This window comes from Gallus gallus, chromosome 2, assembly GCF_016699485.2.
Source record: "Gallus gallus isolate bGalGal1 chromosome 2, bGalGal1.mat.broiler.GRCg7b, whole genome shotgun sequence".
In the NCBI taxonomy this organism is placed as follows: Eukaryota; Metazoa; Chordata; class Aves; order Galliformes; family Phasianidae; genus Gallus; species Gallus gallus.
The window spans coordinates 18815942-18837758 of record NC_052533.1 but is presented as its reverse complement, the minus strand read 5'-3'; the positions used below and the strand labels follow the sequence as shown (position 1 = coordinate 18837758).

The 21817-nt window shown below is 33.5% G+C and overlaps 1 protein-coding gene across 3 annotated transcripts in view; it reads left to right on the top strand.

The window, feature by feature from the left end:
* Window positions 1-21817, top strand: part of MALRD1 (MAM and LDL receptor class A domain containing 1) — a 230461-nt gene that overhangs the window by 75345 nt on the left and 133299 nt on the right. For all 3 annotated transcript variants that reach the window (XM_046921944.1, NM_001318981.2, XM_040680811.1), the window contains 3 exons: window positions 14327-14483; window positions 17919-18029; window positions 19077-19290. In XM_046921944.1, coding sequence (XP_046777900.1) covers window positions 14327-14483; window positions 17919-18029; window positions 19077-19290 — 482 coding nt within the window. The remainder of the gene's footprint in view (window positions 1-14326; window positions 14484-17918; window positions 18030-19076; window positions 19291-21817) is intronic.

The following is a 21817-nucleotide window of genomic DNA, read 5'->3' as shown; positions in this document are numbered from 1 at the left end:
TGCTATCACTTAATAGAAAAATGGAAAATAGTCATAGTATTTCTTTCTGTCTGTACTATTCTGTTTTCAAACAAGATGTAACCAATTATTATTCCTTGACAAAGTACAATTTCTAAGATTACTGCGGAAAACTGTTACTCCATGATTAAAGAATCATCTTCTAAAGTGCCTGGAGAACAGAGGCATGCTAATGAAAAAAATACAATCAGAGTTGAAATATTTCAGAACCTGAGTCATCATATACTGTAAAGAAGGTTTAAAAATGGCTTTCCCTTTAAAGAAAACAAACAAATAAGGTAGAATCAGTTCAAAAATCTACAGTCCATCTGAGAAGCAGACTGTTCAGAAGGGAGTTTGGAAGCTTGGCTATTTGAGTCAACAGGCTTACTCTGTAGAAAACAGCATAGTCTGTACATATGCTGTTCATTACTGTATTTTCAAAAACTGAAGTAATTGTTTTGGGCGGTTAGAATTTTACCTAATACCGATAAACTATTCAAAAGTGTTATCTAGAAGTTAATGATAAAGGAAGAACATGTAGCATTCTGCTCTCCCAGTGAAGATTTCTAAATCTGTTTTGGATTCTAGACATTGTTTATGATGATTATCCATTCCCTCCAAAGACATACTTTTGGTTTCACTCCAGGTGGAAGAATTAGCATTTTTCATTGAGATATAATATATATATATATATATATATATTTTAGAAAAAGCAATTTAAAAGATGCATTAATACAGCTATATGCCACTCAAAGATAAAATTTATTAAAACAAAATTCCTAAGTTTGTGTAGCACATGTATTAACTCTAAGAAACTTTCCATTTCATGCAAGTTCAATTAATCTAATTAGGAACTTTCCGTACAGCTCCATTGATGATCATTAACCTGAACAGAAAAATATTTGCCTTTTGTAGCAATAGGTGTATTTGCTTTCTGTTATAGGAGTCCCCAAAGTGCAAAAATAGACTTCATGAATCACCTCAATATGATAATTGACAGTGTACTTCATTAAAATAAAAAACACCATAAAGGCAAAAATTCCTAATTCATCACTAACAACAAAAACACACACACACATACACACACAAAATACAATTACATTATGCAATTGTTTCAAAGTCTCTAGATTGTCTACATGAAGGAAGTGTATTCTATAAAAAAAAGAGCAAGTATTTAAGGACAAATTGGCTGCCAGGTGTTTCACTGACTGCCATTTAAGTGTTATATATTAGCTGAATAGCAGCACTATACATACACTGAATAAGTAATCTCATAGAATTTTCACTACAGATTTGTGTTGGTAACAGAGATGCATGAAATAATATCACTGTTTCTTCACCCATTTTCTAGGTTTAATGAAACTAACTATATATTAAAAAGAATTGATAAAATTGAAAGTAAATGATCCATAAAAATTATAGTTTTGAGGCAACAGTGACGTATTATCATTGAGATCTTTTACCCTGGATGTAATTGATGTAATTTGGTCTGCAGTTTACCCATTCTTTATTTATAGATGAGAATGGAAGTGTGAGGATTCCAAATTACAGCAGGAAATATGGAATTAAACACTAAATACCTTGTTAAATTAAAACACTAAAGTTTTTATATTTTCTCATTTTGTTTCCCAAAATTTACATGGGTTTAGGTGAGAAATGAGCTGTAACATTATGTATTTTCTTATTAAATCACAATGTTTTTGTATATAAATTATTAGATTCATCCTGATACAAGAATGGATTGCAATACAGTGTCGTAGCCAGCAGGGCAAGGGAGGGTGATTGTCCCCCTCTATTCTGCCTTCATGTGGCCCCAGCTGGAGTGTTGTATACAAACCTAGGGCTCTCGACACAGGAAAGATGTGGAACTTTTGGGGAGGGTCCAGAGGAGGTTCACAGAAATGTTCAAAGTGCTGAACCACCTCTCCCGTGAAGATAGGCTGAAGGAACCGGGTTTGTTCAGCCTAGAAAAGAGAAGGTTGTAGGGAGACCCCATTGTGGCCTTCTAATATTTAAAGGGCATTTATAAACATGAGGGGGAAATCAACTTGTTACAGGGGTAGATAGTGATAGGACAAGGGGAAATTGTTTTAATCTAAAGGAAGGGAGATTTAGATTAGATTTCAGGGGAAGTTTTCTTTTTTAATTGAGAGATTGGTGAGGTGCTGGCACAGGTTGCCAGGGAGGGTTGTGACATGCCCATGGAAGTGTTTAAGGTCAGGATGGATGGGGCCCTGGTCTAGTAGTTGTTCTAGCAGCTGGCAACACTGTCTGTGGCAGCAAGGTTGGAACGTGATGATCTTTGAGGTCCCCTTGCAATCCAAGCCATTCTATAATTCTATGAATTTATAGTGAGCACTTTCAGCAGAATTTCTGTGAATAGCTGGAGACTCAAACTGTCAGTCTCTCATAGATTATACATCTGGACCACTCAGATATAGGCTGATGAAATTAAGGGAGAGGTGTGTGCATTTGAACCTATAATTACATTAAGTGAAAGTAATGATCTGAGAAATGGAGAGTTGAACATCTCGTATATAACCCCGATGCCTAGAGGAACAGAAGCTGTTATGGAATTCTGCTGTGGTTGCCTAACAGTCCTGGGCTTGGGCTGGAGAAAGGTTGATAAATGTTTTGCAAAGAATTAGGTGACATTCAATGTGTCACCTACTGAAATGATCAGTATGGTGTGTATTAATGTAGAGATCTTATGGCATGTTTCAACACTTAGAAAATAGGAAATCCTTACTACAGTTTGGTTTGAATGCCATAATAATGAAGGTATTAACCTCTACAGGCTTAAATATGTATATAAATAAAAAAGATAACTGAAAATAGTTATTTTCATTTGAGAAAATCTAGGAAATGGAATAGCAATTTCTTTGACATTAGTAGTGATATTTGGGGTACAACTGTTAATTGAAAACATTGTAGGCACTTAATTGATATGATAATTCATACCTAAAAAGTCATCAAATCTAATGAAGAAAAACCAAGAAGTACATAGAACAAAAATTCTATGCTCACATAATAATTATTACTCTGTAAGTAACTCCCCTAATAGCCATTTTTAACACATCTGTCTTGCTTTTGTCTGCTTTTCAGACAATCATCAGAAGTTACCTTAGGAAAATTTAAAGTCTTTGAAGTAAAATACTTTAAAAAGTTCTTGACAGCTGAAAAGAGAGCTGAGAATCTAAGAACTTCACTGTAGATGAAAAAACTGTAGTCCCAGAGGACATTAACTCTTAAAAAAAATGGGAAGAAAGCTGAATTTAACTACTTAAAAAAACTTATTTTATTTTTATACTGTTTCACTTACTCAATATAACAAAAACCATCCTCTTATTATATGTACAAATCTCTCATGTTCTGTGTCATTGGCCCTGACAGAGATGGAATAAGAAAAGAAACAGTGAAATGTACACGGAATACACTTGTGAGTGCATGGCAAATCGTAGGTAGTCTCCAAAATTATTCTTCAGTACAGTTAGAAATATTTGGTGTGAAGGGGACAGAGACCTGATTAACTTTGACCAGAAAATCATTGTGCAAGGAATCAACGTTCATGTGACAGGCTTCCATGCACAAAGATTTTTTTTGGACCGTTCATATCTGATGGGATACGCTGACACTAAAAATGAGGTTTTCTTTTTATTTAAGAAGCAAGCCAACAACAATAGGAACAAAACACAAGGGATTAGAGGGAAAAATAGCCAGCTTAGTCAGCAGTCTCCCAACTTAACAATCTTTGTTACAGCATATTTTCCCCTGTAAAACTTCTGTAAGAGATGCTAAGAACTAGCTCTATTTCGTCAGGATCTCCCTACTGTTATATTTTGTTTGTTTTTCTCTGCTTAAGATGCTTTTATGTCTACTGAAGCACACTGTGAAGGTCTTGAAGCAAGTGTTGAACACTGATTAGGTGGTGACTTTGTGTGTAAATATTACTGGGTAATTATTGGGAAATTCCACTAATTACTACCTATAATTCTATTCTTGTCTTTTTTCCTCTTACATCTTTTTTTCTTTTCATTTTCTTCCCCCTTCAAAGGGAACTAAAAGGTATAAAACAAGAGACATGAAAGAAAATAACATCTTTACTCCTGTTTCTGAAATGGCAATCTCTACCCCATGGGAAACCTGGTTTAATAGATACATCACTGTCACAGGATTCACAGGCCTAAGGACATGAGAATAATCCATAAGAACAATAAGTAGAAAATCATTATTGCATCAGCCTGCTAGCGCCTGGATGGAAAGTTGTGCAAATCTGGAAATCAGAGGCAAAAAATGAAGTTGTAAACTGGAGATTGAGGGGAACAAAGGCCACCTCTCCTCCAGTTTCTGCAGTAGTTGGATGCCTTCTGTGTTACCAGAAGGGTAGCTGGTTTTCTCAGTCCTCTCATCACTCTCAGCAAAGACAACTATTTCCTTGACTACTGTAGGAGAGTTTTTTTCAAAGTTGTCCTGTCCTCCAACTAACTTCATACTAGTGCTTTGTTTTTCTTTCCACACATCTTCATCATTCAAGGAGCATTTTAGGTCCAAAATATAAAACCTTTTAAAATCCTTTTGTGATATTGGGATTGGGCTTCCATATGTCATGTTGAAGTCTGCTCCTGGATAGATAATGCTCTTTTACATATGTATCTTAAACTGGCTTTGTTACTACTGGCATACTTGTCACTTCATATCTGAGATTCAGATAATATTAGTTCTGTCCACATGAAGTTTGGAAGTTGACCTTCAGACATTCATGTTCCTATGTGCAGATCTTTCATTCAAAGCATAGAAGCAGACTTCAATTATCATTTCTCAAAAATACATGTATTCGCATGTTTTCCCTAGAGTGACTTGCTATGTAGGTGCCACAAGAAGATGCATTTTGTTAGCCCTACAAACACTTACAAACAGATTCTCTCATATAGGTGATTCGGCCATTTTTATTTGTTTTTAAACAAATTTAGTCTTTCTATCTATCCAAAAAGATCAATGTAACATATTGCTACTGTTGTGTTTATTATTTTATTTATAGTACTATACAGGAATTACAGCCTTTCTAGATCATTCATCAGAAAAAAAGTTTGTGACAATTCATTCAATTTTTTAATTAGATTTTTTTTTCTGAGAATAAGAATTCAGATAATCAAGGTGCACAAAATGGGTTTACTTCTGCAGTGTACTGTAAAGTACAGCATAAGGTATGTTTGTTCTCAAAGTGGCTGTGAAATATAGACTAATTTGTGTTACTTCATTAAAGTACTGGTGAAGTATCACAAATGCTGCTTTACTGTGCATGCTGGTAAATATCTGACGTGACAATAAGGCAGTTAAAAAGACGATTAGGCATTAGACATTTGATGCTGAGTAAAAACATATTTACTAAGCAGTTTTTATAGCAAAGTACAATTCTATACTAAACTGAAATGTAGAAAATTGCTAATTAAAATGTAGAAAATTGCTAATTAAAACTAATGCCTATAGTGATTAGAAATTAGATTGACTTTATCACCCTAAGCTTAGTTATTTGAAAAGGAAATTCCTTGTCATTGTTTCCCTTTGCCTTCAACCTCACAGGATTTATGGGGATATGACAGAATGCTAATGAGTTGTGGCAGGTTCAGATGAGCCATGGAAACACCATGAATTAATCTCAGCTCTGTGTCAGTTAGAAGCCATGAGGCTAAAATCTCCAATGGAGAAAATCCAACAAACAGCCAGTGACTTGTATGTTATGATCAAAACATGGTCTTTCATCTTTGAGGCCATTTGCTTTGTGGGTTGGTTGGTAATGCTGCAGTGGTTTTAAGTGCTGTTGGTAAATCTCAAGAGTTTGAACAGATACTTTCCGAGAACAATGACACTGACTGAACAAAGAACAGAGTAGAAAAGGGGATTAGGTTAGTCAAAAACATGTGAATCTTAGCTCTAATGTTCAATTACAAAGGCATGCTTATTTTCAGCTACGTTAATTAGGCTTGAGTTCTGTATATCAGATGATCTGTTACTTTAGCCTTCTGATATTTTAAGGGAACCTTAATTCAGTGATGCAATTTCTACTTTTAATGTACCCAACATATTATGCAATTTCAAAAAGTAACTGTGATATTTAAAAAAAAAAAAACATACAGTTCAGTATAGAGATTTTCAAATTTGCAAATGCACAATCCTTACAAAAAGCACAGCTATACAGGAACGTGCAGCAGTTATGATTTGCCTGAGCCAAGAGATCTGATGTTTTAGAAACTGTGGTTGCTGCTTCCATGAGATCCTGCTCAGCTAGTGAAAGAGAATGAAATCTGAAGCCCGTCAGATGTGAGATTCATTCGGCATTGAGTGCTCTCCTCTCTGACTGTAAATGGTGCGTGAGTGCTGCAGTTCAGGTGTACTGATTAGCTCCAGACTAATTTTAGCTAATGCTAGTTCCAATTGCTGTACTATGGGAGTGTGGCCCTTAGCACAATACACAAAATTGTCCCAGAGCACTGAGCACTGACACACTACCTCAGTCATCTCTCCTCTGCTGTGATTACATTCTTTCACTAATTAATATAAACCACATCAATTTCCAGTCTGTTCTCTAACCACATCTGCATGGCCCTTCGTATTCTTCTCTTCTTACCTGAATAATAGTGACAGATGAATCTACAAAAAGCAATTATGATTCATATATAGAATTACAGTTTTTTCTCTAAAGCTTTGTTCATGTTATACTATGGATAGCATACATGTGCTTTTTGTGTTTTTTGCTGTTCTTGTTGTTTTGATTTTGTTTTTAATAAGAAGTCTTCTAGAGGAGACTTCTGCTTCTCTGACAATTTTAATGAGCAATACACTCCTTAACAGTGCTCTAACAGCAATGAAATTACTATACAGATTTTTTTTCTTATTAATTTACTCTAAAAAAAAAAAAGAAAAAATCTTTCCAAATTTGTATCCTTTAATCAGAACCTACAATGACAGTCCCCAAAACAGCTTAAATGCATTTAAAATTTATAGAACAAATTTGAAATGACTGATGGGCAAATAATTCCAACCAAAAGGACCAAAAAAAACAAAACAAAAAAAAAAACAAAGAACAAAAAAACCACACACAAACAAAAAACCACCTCCTCACCAAAAGAAATGACTTCCTGAATACAAAGCCATACCTCATGGCAATATGCCACAAGAAGTTTTTACTGTACCAATTCTGTGTTTGTCATTTTGTATTGAGAGTGTCTGAAGAGTCTGTGTTTCATTATGATTTATTTATGTTAAACTTCCTGTCTCATTCTGTTTAGGCTGTGTTGACTGTTATTTCTTAAGCAGGAATTTCTTGGAAGTGCAGAAATTAATGACAACACATTTAAACAAATCTTTTAGACATTGACAGGATTAATGATACCTGAGAGTACTACATGTAGTTACACTTAGGTATAAGTGCAGGAGAGGTATGAGCTTTATGTAATGTTTTCATGCTCCATAGAGCTGTTCTCAGTAGTATTATTTACTTTAGATAAATGTGTGCACGTATCTATCTATCTCACTTGAGAACCCTATTTGTGGTGAAGTGAAACACGCGAAATTAAGTCTTACAGTCTCAACAGCTTAATTTGAGAATGTGGTTACTGTACCCCCTAAAATAAGGAAAATGAAAGAAAAGGAGCATTTCAGCCATGCTGAAAGGAGTTTACTGTGAGTACTATAGTGAATGTGTCTACCACAGTCTCCCATGTGTATTGTACTTATGTATGTACAGTTCTTGTGATTTTTGAGTTGAATGTTTGAATGTTGCATCAGAATAGAGACTTGAGGAAAAAGGTAATGAGACAACAAAAATAAATGTATTTTAAAATGTTTATAGAATTATTGATTTTCATTCTTTCACCCCACTCTCCTGCCTCTTCTCTCTGTTTCAAAAGTACTATCTGAGAATACATAATATTTTGTCTGGTTACACCTCTTTAAAAATATGAGGATGACATGCAGTTGCAATGTACTCTGAAAAAAAACCACCAGCATAACGTTGTGCCAAAAATGTCCCCAGTCTCCTCTTGTTCCTCTGTAGAACTAGAAGCTCAGCTTTGAATTTCTGGTGACTGCACTAGCATTTGAGAGAAATAAGCCATCCTCAGTAAAGAAGTCTGAAGTATTATTAGACTCCAGGTTAAAATTATCTTTTGATTTTTATCATAATTTGTTTCTTAGTGTCTGCTTATATCATTAGTAGCAAATTTCAGATGAACGTTTCAGGAAAAATAATCTAGAATTATACACAGCCATCAAAGTAATTCAGTTAAGACACAGAAGCCATTTGTTGATGAAAAACTGAACATGGATAACAGTAAATTTATTTATATATTTAAAAGCAGTCTTTGTACTGTGTGTTTAATGAATCCAAATTAAGTATGGAAATGTTTTTTTAGAGAAAAAAGGTTGGATTTGAAAAGTGCTAAAAAGACAATTGTAAGCTTTGCTCAATCCATGCAAGGACAAAATTATTCATATTATTTGTGCGCCCAACTAAATATTGTAGCTGAGAAATACTTACAACTTGCAAGAGTAAACTGACAATCAAAAGCTGTTTAAAGGATGGTGTCAAACAGCTAGTCCATTTTGAGTAGTCATGATTTAAGAAAGAAAAAGTATTTTTCAGCTCTGTATATTAGTATGCCAGATCGTGGGATTAATCTCGTAATGGAAATAGTTAGATCTGTAAAGAAGTTATTCTGCATGGGTAAGTTTCTACCAGTACATTTTCTTTAAGAAATTTATATTATTTTATGTAAAACAAGACAACAGTCAAAGATGTACTCTAAGTTTTATTCAGTATATTTGTATTGTGATCAAAGAATTTTGCACTTCTCTATAGCAAGTTTCTTTTAGAATTTGGCTCATGAGTCTGATAATAAGTATAGCATGTTCTGAGAGCAAGAATTCCTCTTCATATTTATGGTGATTATCTTTAGAGCATGTTTCTAGTCCATGTGTCCAACTACATATCCCATTATCTGGCAAGGGCTTAGGTGTGTTAAACACCTTTATTTCTGTTCAGTTTGAACTAACCACTGAAAATCCATCCTGTATTTGCATTACAAACTTTAGCTGCTCAGGATAGAAATTTTTTTATCAAAAAGTTTTGTCTCTAGCACTGTGCATTTGTGTCCTTACACCTGATCCAGTTTTAAAATGTGCTTGGGATGCAGTGATGACTTTGAGACTTTGTTTGGAAAATCATGGGATACAAAGACACTTCCCATGGGAGAAAAAGACTATTCCTGATCAATAAGACTTTCAGAGTAACACCTGCAAAATGTTCTGCACAAGAGCATTGCCATACAGTATAATAAGCAAATACTGAAAAATACAGTAGAGAGGTAAACCGGTATATTCATGTACCATAGTTATTTGACTATTTAAAGAACACTGATTTTATGTCCCTATTAGTGCAGAAATCTTATTTAACCTACCCTGGTTTAGTAACTAGGATTAAAGACTGAACATCTGCAGATGCAAATATCTGAACTGGTCCAAGTAGAAAAGAAGACATTTGAGGTTCAGGAGACTCTTATAATATTACTAAAGTAAAAGAGCTTGATCAGTTTAAACTCATTTCACATGCATGACATAAGGAAAAAAAAAAAGGGAATATTAAACTTTTAGCTTGTCTTCAGAAGAATAATCCTAATCCAAAATGACTCAGAAGAACTAGATTTGTGGCATTCAGAAATTTATAGGCAATTTTTTGTAAACATGGCTAAAAGATGGCTTCTGTAACAAAATAGCTCTTGGCACATTATTTTCCAAAAAAAAATCTACTTTATGACATGTCAATTGTATTACTTTTTTTTGTTCTAAGTTAATTACTTATGACTGTTAAATGCTAATGTAAGTGGGAGGTGACTAGATAAAAAGTATTTTTAAAATTATGGCAAAATATTATTTCTTTTGGAAATTACCAGTATTTGAAATTAAATTTATCACAAATTTTTATTTGTAAGAATCTGCATTCCTGACTTCTGATTCCTTTCAGTTTAATTATAAGAAAAGTTTACAGAATTTTTTAAATTTCATTGAGAATCCTGAAATATATATAATGTATATATATTCTTTCTGGTTGTTCAGTATTGATTTGAATTACTGTCTATTTAAAGCCTATTAGAAGTTAAGTGGTTGGAAGTGTTTCATGCAGAAAATCTTCCTCTTGTATGCAGTGGAATTAAGTTATTGGAGTTCTTATTTTCCTGTAAGATTAATGGAACTTACACATTTTATGACATACTTGTTCAGTCCAGTGGGAGATGCCCCTGCCTACGGTGGGAGAGGATTGGAACTAGATGATCTGAAGAGTGCCTTCCAACCCAAGCTGTTCTATGATTCTATGATATTGATTCTTTTTCTGCAATAGTATTCTCACAGCTGCAATCCTTTACTCCCGAAAGGGTCCTGTTGAAACCAGTGCATATGTTATGTGTAAGTCACCTCATGACAGAGACTGTAAAAGTTCCGTTTGTATGTTATGATTTGTAATAGCTATCCTATATAATCTACTGAAAGATAAGTAATCAAGCTATTTCTGGTGCAGATAGTGAATATATAGCAAATACAGATTCTACAGAAACAGTGTAATTTTTTCTCATTCTCCTTTCTTTTCATCTCTACTGGAGAAGCATCCTCTTCCACATTTCCTTCAGATTACAAGCATTATACATCTTGAATGAAACCTTGGCCACTGGCCACAACCTTTCTCTTTCCTACATCAAGTGATGCCTTCTGGCAGAAACAATGTGCATGATGGGCAATGCATCAAGTAGCTATTACCCTGAGTATGAGGGAGGTATTGAATTTAAACAACAGCATAGGTAAGTCACAGGTATAGGAGTGAAGGCTGCATAAACATATTTATCCAGTCTCTTCTGATCTTTCCATTTCTCTTTATTTTTCCATACATCCTTAACATTCGTTTCAACTGCACACACCCCTTTGTTCAATGGGTATCACCCAGTGAAGCATATCACCCAAGGTTCTTTAATCTGGTTTGCTAGTTTTAAATGTAACTTTCCAGCAAGCATTGAAAGAAAGAGACAAAACAACTGCTATGAGATGAGGATTACCTAGATAGATACGTGATTTTGCTCAAATTTCAGGAAAAAGATCCAATCAAAGTCAGCAAGTAAGAGATGGATGTCTGAATTTCATCATACTGCTGATTGTAATCTGTTGCTCATTCAAACTGATCTCACTGACTGTTCTGAACTTGCAACAGCATTTACAGCCAGAATATTTATCATGTTTTCAGATCTCTTTATCATTCTGCTTGTTGCCTTAAACTCAACCTCCTTGAATGTTGTTCTCAATACTGTACAATATTCTTAGGCCACAGTGCAGGAATCCCTGGTTTTGCCACTGATTTTGGTTTTAAATTTTGTTCTACTTTTGGGGAATTTTGACATTCTTAGGCTACTGAATGCATGTATTCCCAGTAGATGATTAGATTCTGAATTTTAAAATATTTTTGTAGACCTTAAGAGAACTCAGTATTCTCCTATCACCAGACAAGACTGATAGAAAAATTGGAACTGAGATAAAAATAAAAGAAATTCAGTATTCCTAACTTGAAGTAACAGATTTCTTCAGAAGAAAGGAAGGAAACAAATATACCAAACACAGATTTATTTGAAAAATGTGTGATTATATATGTGTCAAGTTTTCAGCTGTCACTGCAGCTTATTAGGAAAAACTATTTTAATTATTTTATTATTTTAGAGTCATACAAGCTTAAGGGTAATTTGATAATAACATGTTATTCTATAGTTTGAGTGCTTTTTTGTTTTTTGTTTTTTTGCAGTAGTTCATGTTCGAATATTTATGCTACTTATGTAAATTCATGCAGTAATTATAAAGATATCTACATTGCCAGGATACAGCAATAAAATAAAAGCTTCAGGGCTGCTTCTGTCTTCTGCTTTGAAAACAAAAATAAAATTGTGGAGAAGATTTAGATTTTTCCAGATCGTTACTTTTTCCCCTGGCACCTCTTATCTTTATCAACAATTCCAACCCATTAAAATGTCTGATCTTTGCCAAGTGCAGTTTTGTCTCACACTTCAAGAAGTATTTCTTAACAATTTACTCCTTCAAAAATATCCTCTTCTACATGGCTTAGAAAAATATTTGTTATTTTTTCTCAAAAATTTTGGGCATTTCTAAGAAAGGACATTACAGTGCTGCAGAGAAGTTAATTCTATCTTATAAGTGGTAGTAAAACTGTTGATCATGACTTCTTGCATGTATTTCATTTCTATTTAAAAAAAAATGTGCTTCATTTTATCTATTTGGTGTTAACGTGTAAGAAACTGTCTGCAAAACAACGTAATCTTTCCCTGCATAAATACCTTCATTTTATGAGATATTTCAGTACTCTCCTCTATATTTAAGTACAGCAAATATATTAACAGTTCACAACTGTGAGTCATCTTTCCATGCCATAGATGTGTTATGGCAGTAATCCACTTCTATGCCTTTTTAGCTTTGAAACTATTTTACACGTTTCCTAATAACTGCAAAATCACTAGATAAGCTTTTGGAAACCTCCAGAAAGTGCATAATGAGTAAAAGTTTGTACTGCAGGTAATTAAAAGTACTCCCATTATTCTGACCAATGGATGTTATAATAATTACATGTTGTCTTGCTGGAGAAAATAGCCTGGGATTTCTGTACCAAAAAGACTTTTACTATCAAAATTGTCTAATATTTTCACCTCCGAAAATATTTTCTCTAGTTTTCCAAGACTATAGCGAATCTCCTGTTAATCTTGATTTTTCAAATATGAGACCAGGGGAGATGGAAGCAGTATTCTGTGTAACAGTCTATGACCCAGATGCTGATTTGCAATTATTTGACAAAAGCTGGTTTTTTTTTTGTTTGTTTTGTTTTGTTTTTTAAATCAATTGCTATTACTAGATTTTAATTTTCCTATGAAGCAAACTTTTAGCACCCAATTGTCAAGAAAGAGGAAGAGATGGAAAAAGATTTTCATTTAAGCATATGCTTAAGATCAGCCAAAGGCTATAGAAAAGATAAGGAGAAATTGGTGAAGTTTTTACCCCGAGATACCCAGGAAGATCAGGCTGTTTGCAGTCTGTCAATCTGTCACAAGTTACTGCATGTGTGATTCTAAGGATTAATGAATTAATTAAAGGATTTCAAATCCTTAGAGAAAATTGCTGTGTAAGTATAATTTTGCTTGTTTCTAGCGTCTTTTATTCATAGTCATGTATTTAGAATGTTCTACTCCTAAAATTACTTAATGGTAGAATTAATTAGCCTCCAAGTTTTGTGATGGGCTATAATTAATGTAAGTTAACTTTTAAAATTATTTCTGCATGCAAATTATTACAGCTAGTACATTTAATCTACCATTTTTGTATGTTTACAGTAATAAACCTATATATACTAACTTCAGGGTTATTTTGTCATTCAAATAGTCAGTCATGAGTTCAGTGTAGGCATTGCAAAATAAGAGTTGTTTCCTGATAAGCAATGAAAAAAATTATATATATGTATATATATAATATTTTTAAAGAAAAGATTTGGTTACAAGATTTCACAGACACTTTACTTGATTGAAAAAAAATATATATACATATAGGCAAACAAAAAAGAGAGGAAACCCTAATAAAGATATTTCAGGTAAGAAAATCTTAAAAATATAGGTCTCATCATCAATTTTGTAAGGACTTGTTGGAAACATTCATAGCTTTACGAAGCACTCATTGTGCAATACCTCCACTAAAGAGTACAGAATTTTTTATATGGTCAACAGCTGCATTTTCTTTGAAAGGCAACTTTTTTAGGAACTTAATCTCAACTACCCTAAAACTGTCTCTGTATACACTCAAATTCTGATCCACACCACAAAGGCAGCGTCATCTTTCTCAGCAGAAAGAATTTCATCCAGTGTCTTGGAATATTTTACCTCCAAGCCAGGAGGATGTCCATGTGTACACCAGCTTTGAGTAGGCTTCTGATTTCACTGATGAAAGGGGATGAGTGGAGTTGAACTAAAAGGCCCTCCAGCCTCAGATATCTGACCCTGGGTAAAGGAAGACTTTAGCTCTGTGTTTAGCTTTGTTTAGATGTGACACAAAAGTACCAAATGCCTTTTCAAGGGGTTTTGTGGTATTCTGGCAATACACTGATGAGTTGAAAGGCATCCAGATACTCAGATAGTAGGTGAAATATATGTATAAGGAAATATTACCATTTTAATACAACTGGAACTTAATTTTGATATTTTTTTTTCTTTTTTAATAAAGAAAATGTTTTCTCTCTGGACAGGTATACTGAAAAAGGCATGTATCTGTTTGCTGACAGCTCAAATGGAGAATTTGGTCACTCTGCTGATATTGCTACACCAGTCATTTCCTTTACAGGACCCAAATGCAAAATCACATTCTGGAACCATATGAATGGTTCAACAATAGGTTCTCTGGAGGTACGGAAGTGTACTTTGCTTTGCTTCATTCTTACTGTCTCAAATTTGTGGGAGAAAATTAATGTCTTGTCATTTAGTTTCATTAGAGCCCAGGCTGTCAATTAATGAAAATGAACAATTGCTAATGCTCTACTGCTCTCAATATGTCTTGATCTGAAGGAAACATTTGCTTGAATAAGCTCTGAAAAGCATTTTACAACAATCTAAAATGATGACCTTTAAGCATGTACCAAGTCTGGAACTTCTATACAAGAAAAAAGTCTTGAAGTGCATAATACCTCTTGACACTGAAAAAACAACAGTAGATATTTGGAAATTTAGATTTTTGGATGAATGTAGGAGTTTGAAAAAAGAAGTAATTGTATGAAAATTCATTGTGACATTTTGTAGAAACTGCTTATTGCTATGTTATTCATTTGAAAGTATAACATTTATTTCTCAAAGGTTAATTATATTTCTATTTCTAAGACTTAACAAAAACAAACTTTTTTATTCATACCCTTTTCTTCACTCCAGTTAAATAAAAATTTTTATTGATAGGACATCTATTTTGTTCAGCAGCTTATAGATCAGAAATGTCACTGCAAAGTGACTGAATAAAACAAGAATATTATCCTCCACACATCAGAGTAACAGTCATGTAAGTTCCCATGAATGTTACAAAATAATTTACAGCATCAGAGATGGATCTTTAAAATACTAAAAATAATATAGCCAGTGAGATTAAAATGTGTGTTGATACTAAAAAAGTAAGATATGGTGTTCTTCAGCCTGTGTATTTGACTACCTAGGTTCTCAGAGGAAGCATGCCTTGTATTTTCTTAACTTATTATTAAATAATTATTTATTTATTTATTTCTCCCAATTAAAAATAGAGATCTTGCTAGGGCATCAGCAAGTGCTCAGATTTTAGCTTATCAGAATTAGTGGAAGATGAGAGCATGTAGATTGTTCATCCTTAGCTTAAAGACTTGGAACAGATTGATGAATTGTGGCATCTTTGCATTTGTTCTAATGACCCAGATCTTTAGTGTGGGAAGCCATACTACTTGGAAGCATGTCCACAGATAGTTTTTCACAAATTAATAGCCTAGTTAATCAAAGTAGCAAGAAAAATGTGCATATATATACATATTATATATATATATATATATATACACACATATATATATACACATATATATATATATTTTCTCTCAGTTCCAACCACAGCTAGGTAACAATGATAGGACAAGAGATAATGGCTGTAAGTTGTGCCAGGGGAGGTTCAGGTTGAGTATTAGGAAAAATTCCTTCTCAGAAAGAATGGCTGGGCACTGGCACAGGCTGCCCAGGGAGATGGTGGAGTCACAGTCCCTGGGGTTGTTCAAGAAACATGGAGATGTTGCACTGAGGGACATGGGTCTGTGGGTTTGATGTGGATGGGCTGATGGTTACACTGAATGATCTTAGTGGTATTTTCCAACTCAATGATTCTGTGATTCTATAGTTTCTAGTAGGAGACTACAATTTCACTCTATTACTTAATTTACTTTTTTCCATCTACAGCTTAATCAATTTTAAAATATACCAAAGTCAAATCACAAAGTCATTGTATTTTAAACATTGTTAATTGTTGTCCTATTTCAATTGCTTAATTATTCGATTAACTGTAAATATAGAAATAACCTGGAATATAAAGTTATTTAGATAATGTGGCTTTATTTTCTTTTAAGTTTTATAAGTCTTACATGAATGTGAATCTTATGTGGTTGAAAATTGCAGATTTTTTACTACTTTTATTCGTCTTCTCTCCCATGAATACCTCTTTTTATTTAATTCATAAATTTGGATTTTTGCATGTTAGTTTACATCCATGCCATCAAATGTTCTCTAGGATATTTTGAAGACTCCTACTATTTGCATGAATGACTATCTTTCTCTGGTTCTATAACTTAAACACCTGTAAGCTGTCTCTTTTTTTGTGCAACCTACATATGAATATTAACTAGAGCCTTTTTTGTCCACTTTCTGCTCTCTGAGTTGGCTTGGGTAACTCTAACAAAGAATTAGCAGTCAGTTTTTAGTAACTTGCTAAGTAATTTAAATACATAAAGCTTTCAGTTAAATTAGAGTACAAGAGAAGGCCTAGATTTTGATGGGATTTAATTTTATGACCATGCTTCACCATAAAATTACAACATTCAGCATGATATCAGAGAACACATGGATTTTTGATGAAGGAATTGGATTTATAATTTTGTAAGTAATTTAAAGTAGGTGTAAAATTGTACGTATCACTCTATACAATCTCACATATTTATATAGATATACCTGTACAGTATGTGCATAAGAGTAAGAAAAATCTATTATTCGGCACCCCTTAGTCTTCTTAAATAATATCTGCAACCCCTGTTTTTCTCCATTTTTATCTTTTTTCTTAAAATTCATGTCTTCTGTGAGCAGTTTTTCTTGTCTATAAAGACAGATGTCACTTTGTTTTTCTGTTCTATTCAAAATATTACACCTTATTCTTTTTTTCCTCTGGACTGGAAGCTATTCAGCTTAAGGATCTGCTATTTGCTTGCTGAAGCTTACCTGTTATGGAATATGATACACATTCATGGGACTGCATAAATTTTCAAAAAAGTCATTTTTTTTCATTTAGATAAAGAAAGTCTGGGCTGCCCTAAGAAGATTATGCAGAGTAGCAATAAATCCTTGAAAGCAGACCTGGTGCAGGCAACTGGTAGACTGATGTTTATCTCTATGAATGCTGCCTGGAAACAAGACTTAATGCACTTCATCACACTCCCATCTTGCTGTTATTTTTAGCTCAGTTGGATCTGGATGTTCAAGAGGTTGGAGCAAAGAATATTGAGGATTTTGTGCTAATGTTGAAGTGTTAGCTTTCTCTAGTTCAACATTTTTTTTTTACAAGAGTCTTCTGTTGAAAGATAAACTGTGGACTTCAGAAGGAAAGGCCTTTTTTTTGTTTTGTTTTATTTTTTTTTCTGTAGAAGAAAAAAAATATTTTGATATAAATTCAGGTCATTAAATTTTTCCTGGAACTTAAATGGAGTAATTGGATGCAATCTAATGGATGCACGAACTATAACATATTTCAATAACTCTTGTTAATTAGTTTTGTTTTCCATGTTTTACAAATGAATCTTGACCTGTCACTGAACAATATTTATTTGTGGCTAGACACTCCAGCTAAGTTAATTGGTAGCTTAGTCCAGACAAATACCTTAGCAGAAAGTGTTTGTGAGTAGATGAGAAACTTCTAAAGCATCATTTTCTTCAAATTGTGGTTTACATCAACCATTCCCTTTTCACTTGATGTTTCATGGTGGTATAGAATTAAATTATAGAAGATACTTTGGACAAAATTAAGGAATGTGGAGTGAGTTTCTAATGTAAAAATTTTTTGTGACCTAAATTGCCTTTTAGGTACTCTCTAAGACTGGTAATAAGACTTCTACACTATGGACTCAAAGTGGCAGCCAAGGTCCAAAATGGAACAGAGCAGAAGTATTCCTGGGAATTCGTTCAGATTTTCAGGTGTGTATTGATGTTTTACATGCTGTCCAAAAAACTGGCTTTAGATACTTTTATCTTTTGCATTTCCCCCTTCTTTCGCTTTCTGCTGCATAAACATATTCTACCTTCCCCCCTGAATAGGAAAAAAAAAAAAAAAAAAAAATCAGATTTTTGGTTGTTTGATCACTTATCTGATGTGGACACATTTTCTTTTAACAAATATCGGTTTGTAAGACAGATTCTATTCTATTTTATATCCAACTTGGTTTAGAACTATTTTATTCCCTTCTCTTTAGTGTGTAGTAGAATTTCTTTAGATTTATGAAAGAGTAGTATGGAGCATTATATCCACTTTGTAATATGAGCTGATCCTTCAGCATCTTAGAGATGCTTAGTTGTCAGTATGTCATGCTTCCTTGCATCTTTCTTAAAATAGAAAACACACATAGAGACAGTCACAACAGTGGTTAGTGAAACACTGGACAATGTTGCCCAGAGACGTGGTGAAAGCCCTATCCTTGGAGGCATTCAACATCAGGCTAGTCAGGGCTCTGAGCACCCTCATCTAGTTGTAGGTGTCCATATTCATTGCAGGGATTTGGACTAGATGACTTTTAAAGGTCCTCTCCAACTCAAAAGATTCTATGATTCTATGCTACATTTAAAAATATGTTACATTGCCCATTACTTCTGTCTTGGATGAATTTTAATTGGACTTCAAATTTCTTTTAACAATCATGGGAATAACTAGGGAAAGCCTAATACTTTTCAGGCTTAATTTGCAGGAGTGGAACTCTTTGCTATTAATTCAGGAAGAGCAGGGACTAGTAACTGTTTGACATTCATTTTCTTTCCTTTTTTTTATACATGGCTGATTCTAGATAATGGTCCGTCAGTAACTGTAGTGAGTACCTTCTACAGGTAGTGGTACAAGCTTACTGGACTATGAGAGTAAGAACAGAACAATTCATATTCCAAGATCTGCAAGGACCACTGTTGTCTGTTCTATTTATGTTTCATGTATCTCTAATTAGTGTTTTACTCTAATATCTTTGTAATCTTTATTAGATTATTTTCAGGGCAAAACGTGGTGTCAGTTACATGGGAGATGTGGCAGTGGATGACATTACCTTTGAAGATTGTTCCCCTTTGCTCATCCCAGACAGACCTTGCACATTAGAGGAATTCACATGTGCCAACAAGTACTGCATCCCAAAGGATAAACTGTGTGATTTTGTAAATGACTGTGCAGATAATTCAGATGAGAATCCTGCCATTTGCAGTAAGTATGATAGGCTTTTTTTTTAATATATAATTATCATAAATGTTGAGAATTTTGGATGCTTCAGTACTTCTGGCAGCCTATCACTTTAAACAGAAAACTCATTAGGTAATAATTTAATTATATTCCTTGGTTTTTTAAGGATTTTAAATTACTACTGTTTAGTTTGAAATAATATGATGAAAATTAAAAATGCTGTTAGTGAATTTCTCAGTAGAATTCAGAAATAAGTTGTCTGTAATGCACAGTAAAAATCTGCTTTCCATATGAAAAGAATGCATTAAGACTGGAAAAAAAAAGTCAAGTGTAATACCTTTGGGAAATGGGGACCTTGTTCCTTTGATATTTCAAGAATTTTCAGGTCTCTTAGAAAGTTATTTCAGTATGAATGTTGTAAAATTTTAGTTTTATAAAAGATATCAAGAAACAGCATTCGTAGTAATGGGAACAAAGATAGTGTTTACTATTAGATGTTCTTTTTTTTTTTTTCTCTAGAGAAATGAGTAACAATATATTGTTTTAAACAGTACTAATGCTTTTTTTTTTCCACTAAGATTTTAAAAAATGCACACAAAATCAAACCTTCGTTATTTGCTCCACTACTAAAGTTGCCTCATTCTCACTGAGATTATGTATACAATTTATCAATTTCTGAGGGGATACAATTCTATGAGCAAAGTAACAGTGATATCCTATAAAGGGAAGGTAGATGGCAAAGGAGCTGTATTTTTAGGTGCTTTTCATACTAATAGACTTCTCATTGATTTCCAGAACAGGAATGTCTTATTTCTAAGCTATTTGTTAAAATATTCATTAACAATGATAGCAATTAGACCTTAATTTTTTTACTTTCCCTGACTTCAGTTATTTATTGGTTATTTCTTGTATTTTAAAATGTGGTTACAAGATCCTTACGAACAAGACCAAGGAGTTTAAATTATGTCATTGAGAATTATTCTCTTTGCTGAATTTGGTGAAAGGGCTTGTGTGCAAGTGTAGTACACAGTGACTTTGATTATAATTTAACCTTATTATTTATTTCTTTTAAGATAAGAAAGTAAATTTCATAAATGCAGAATGTTAGTTTGGTAGTAGTGAGAAAGGAGACTTATAGGGTTTGATTTAAGCATCACTATCCTATCAATTTACTGAGCTGTATTCTCCAAAGACAGCTTCATGTTAGTATTAAAGTGATATGATGCCTCATTATGCAATCCCAGTTAAGAATAAAGTCTGTCAGATAGTCAGCATGTTTGTCCAAGTGGTAAAGAAAAATAATAATAACTTAAAATGTGGCCATAAAACTTTTTCCTTTTCAATCATTATTTAAATTCTCACAGAACATAAGATAGCAAATTCTTGTATGAGTTTTGTTACAATAAACTGAGTTTTCTAGTTCTGTTGTTAACAATGTCACTTTATGTGCATGAAAACTGATTGATCATTGGTTCGTGTGACTTTGGAGGTTTATGGACTAGTGCCTTACTTAACATAAAAAAAATGCTAGTTATTTCTTCACAGTTTTTTTCATGATAGAGTGTGCTTCTGAAGAGGAAGCACAGATTTCTGATCTTTGTGATGTTTTTTCATTCTTTGCAAACATCACAGAAGAGCTGTGTTATCATTTTGAACAACAGCTTGAACACTTCAAGCTAAGAAGACTGGGAAAATCACCAGTTGGGCAAAGAATAGCAAGTGGGTGGGTAGGAAACAATAAATAGGTATGCTTGTCAACTACATTTACAAAACATGACAACTGTGCACCTTCTAGACTTCTCCAAAGTATGTAAATTTTAGCAGTAGCCTTCATGGATCACCACTGCAGATGTTGTTTATTATGCGCACAAAGAGTCATAACTTATGCAACTAATTAAAGAAATTCCTTTAGCTAAGATCCTGAAATATTACATAGCAATACGGTTGTATGGCAAAAGATGAGGACAGTTTCAGTTATATGATGACCTATTCCTGAATAAATTATAATCATATTTTGCACACAAGGGATTTTTTTTATTGGCATTATCATTGAAGATTGAGTTTTACTTGTAGAAAAAGATGAAAATTAACAAGTTATTATAAAACAATATAAAAGTTACTTTTTTGCTTAATAGTTCACAGTTTTAAGAAAATGTTTCAGAGTCCTCATTCGTGCACATGGCCTCCACAAGAAAAATCTTCCACCTGAATTCAGCCTTAAATTTAAGAGAGAGCTGTTTTGATACATGTATCGACTCCATGAATGTTAACTCATCAGCTTCATTACTGAGACTTGTGACAAGATTACAGTTTAAAGAAAAAAAAAAAAAAAAAGCTACTTTAAAGTGGCTGAACTTCAGAAGATGTTCAGGTTCTGTTTACATTTCAGGAGAAAATTTTGTCATTCCTTACACCGTCAGATCAAACGATCCATTCCATTCCTCAATTTATATTCAAAGCACTTTCCAGCAATAATAGTAATAATATTCAAGGCGCAGTCAAAAGTCTTTTGAAAGTTCTGGCAAAATCCCAGCTTACTTCAGCAAGTTTA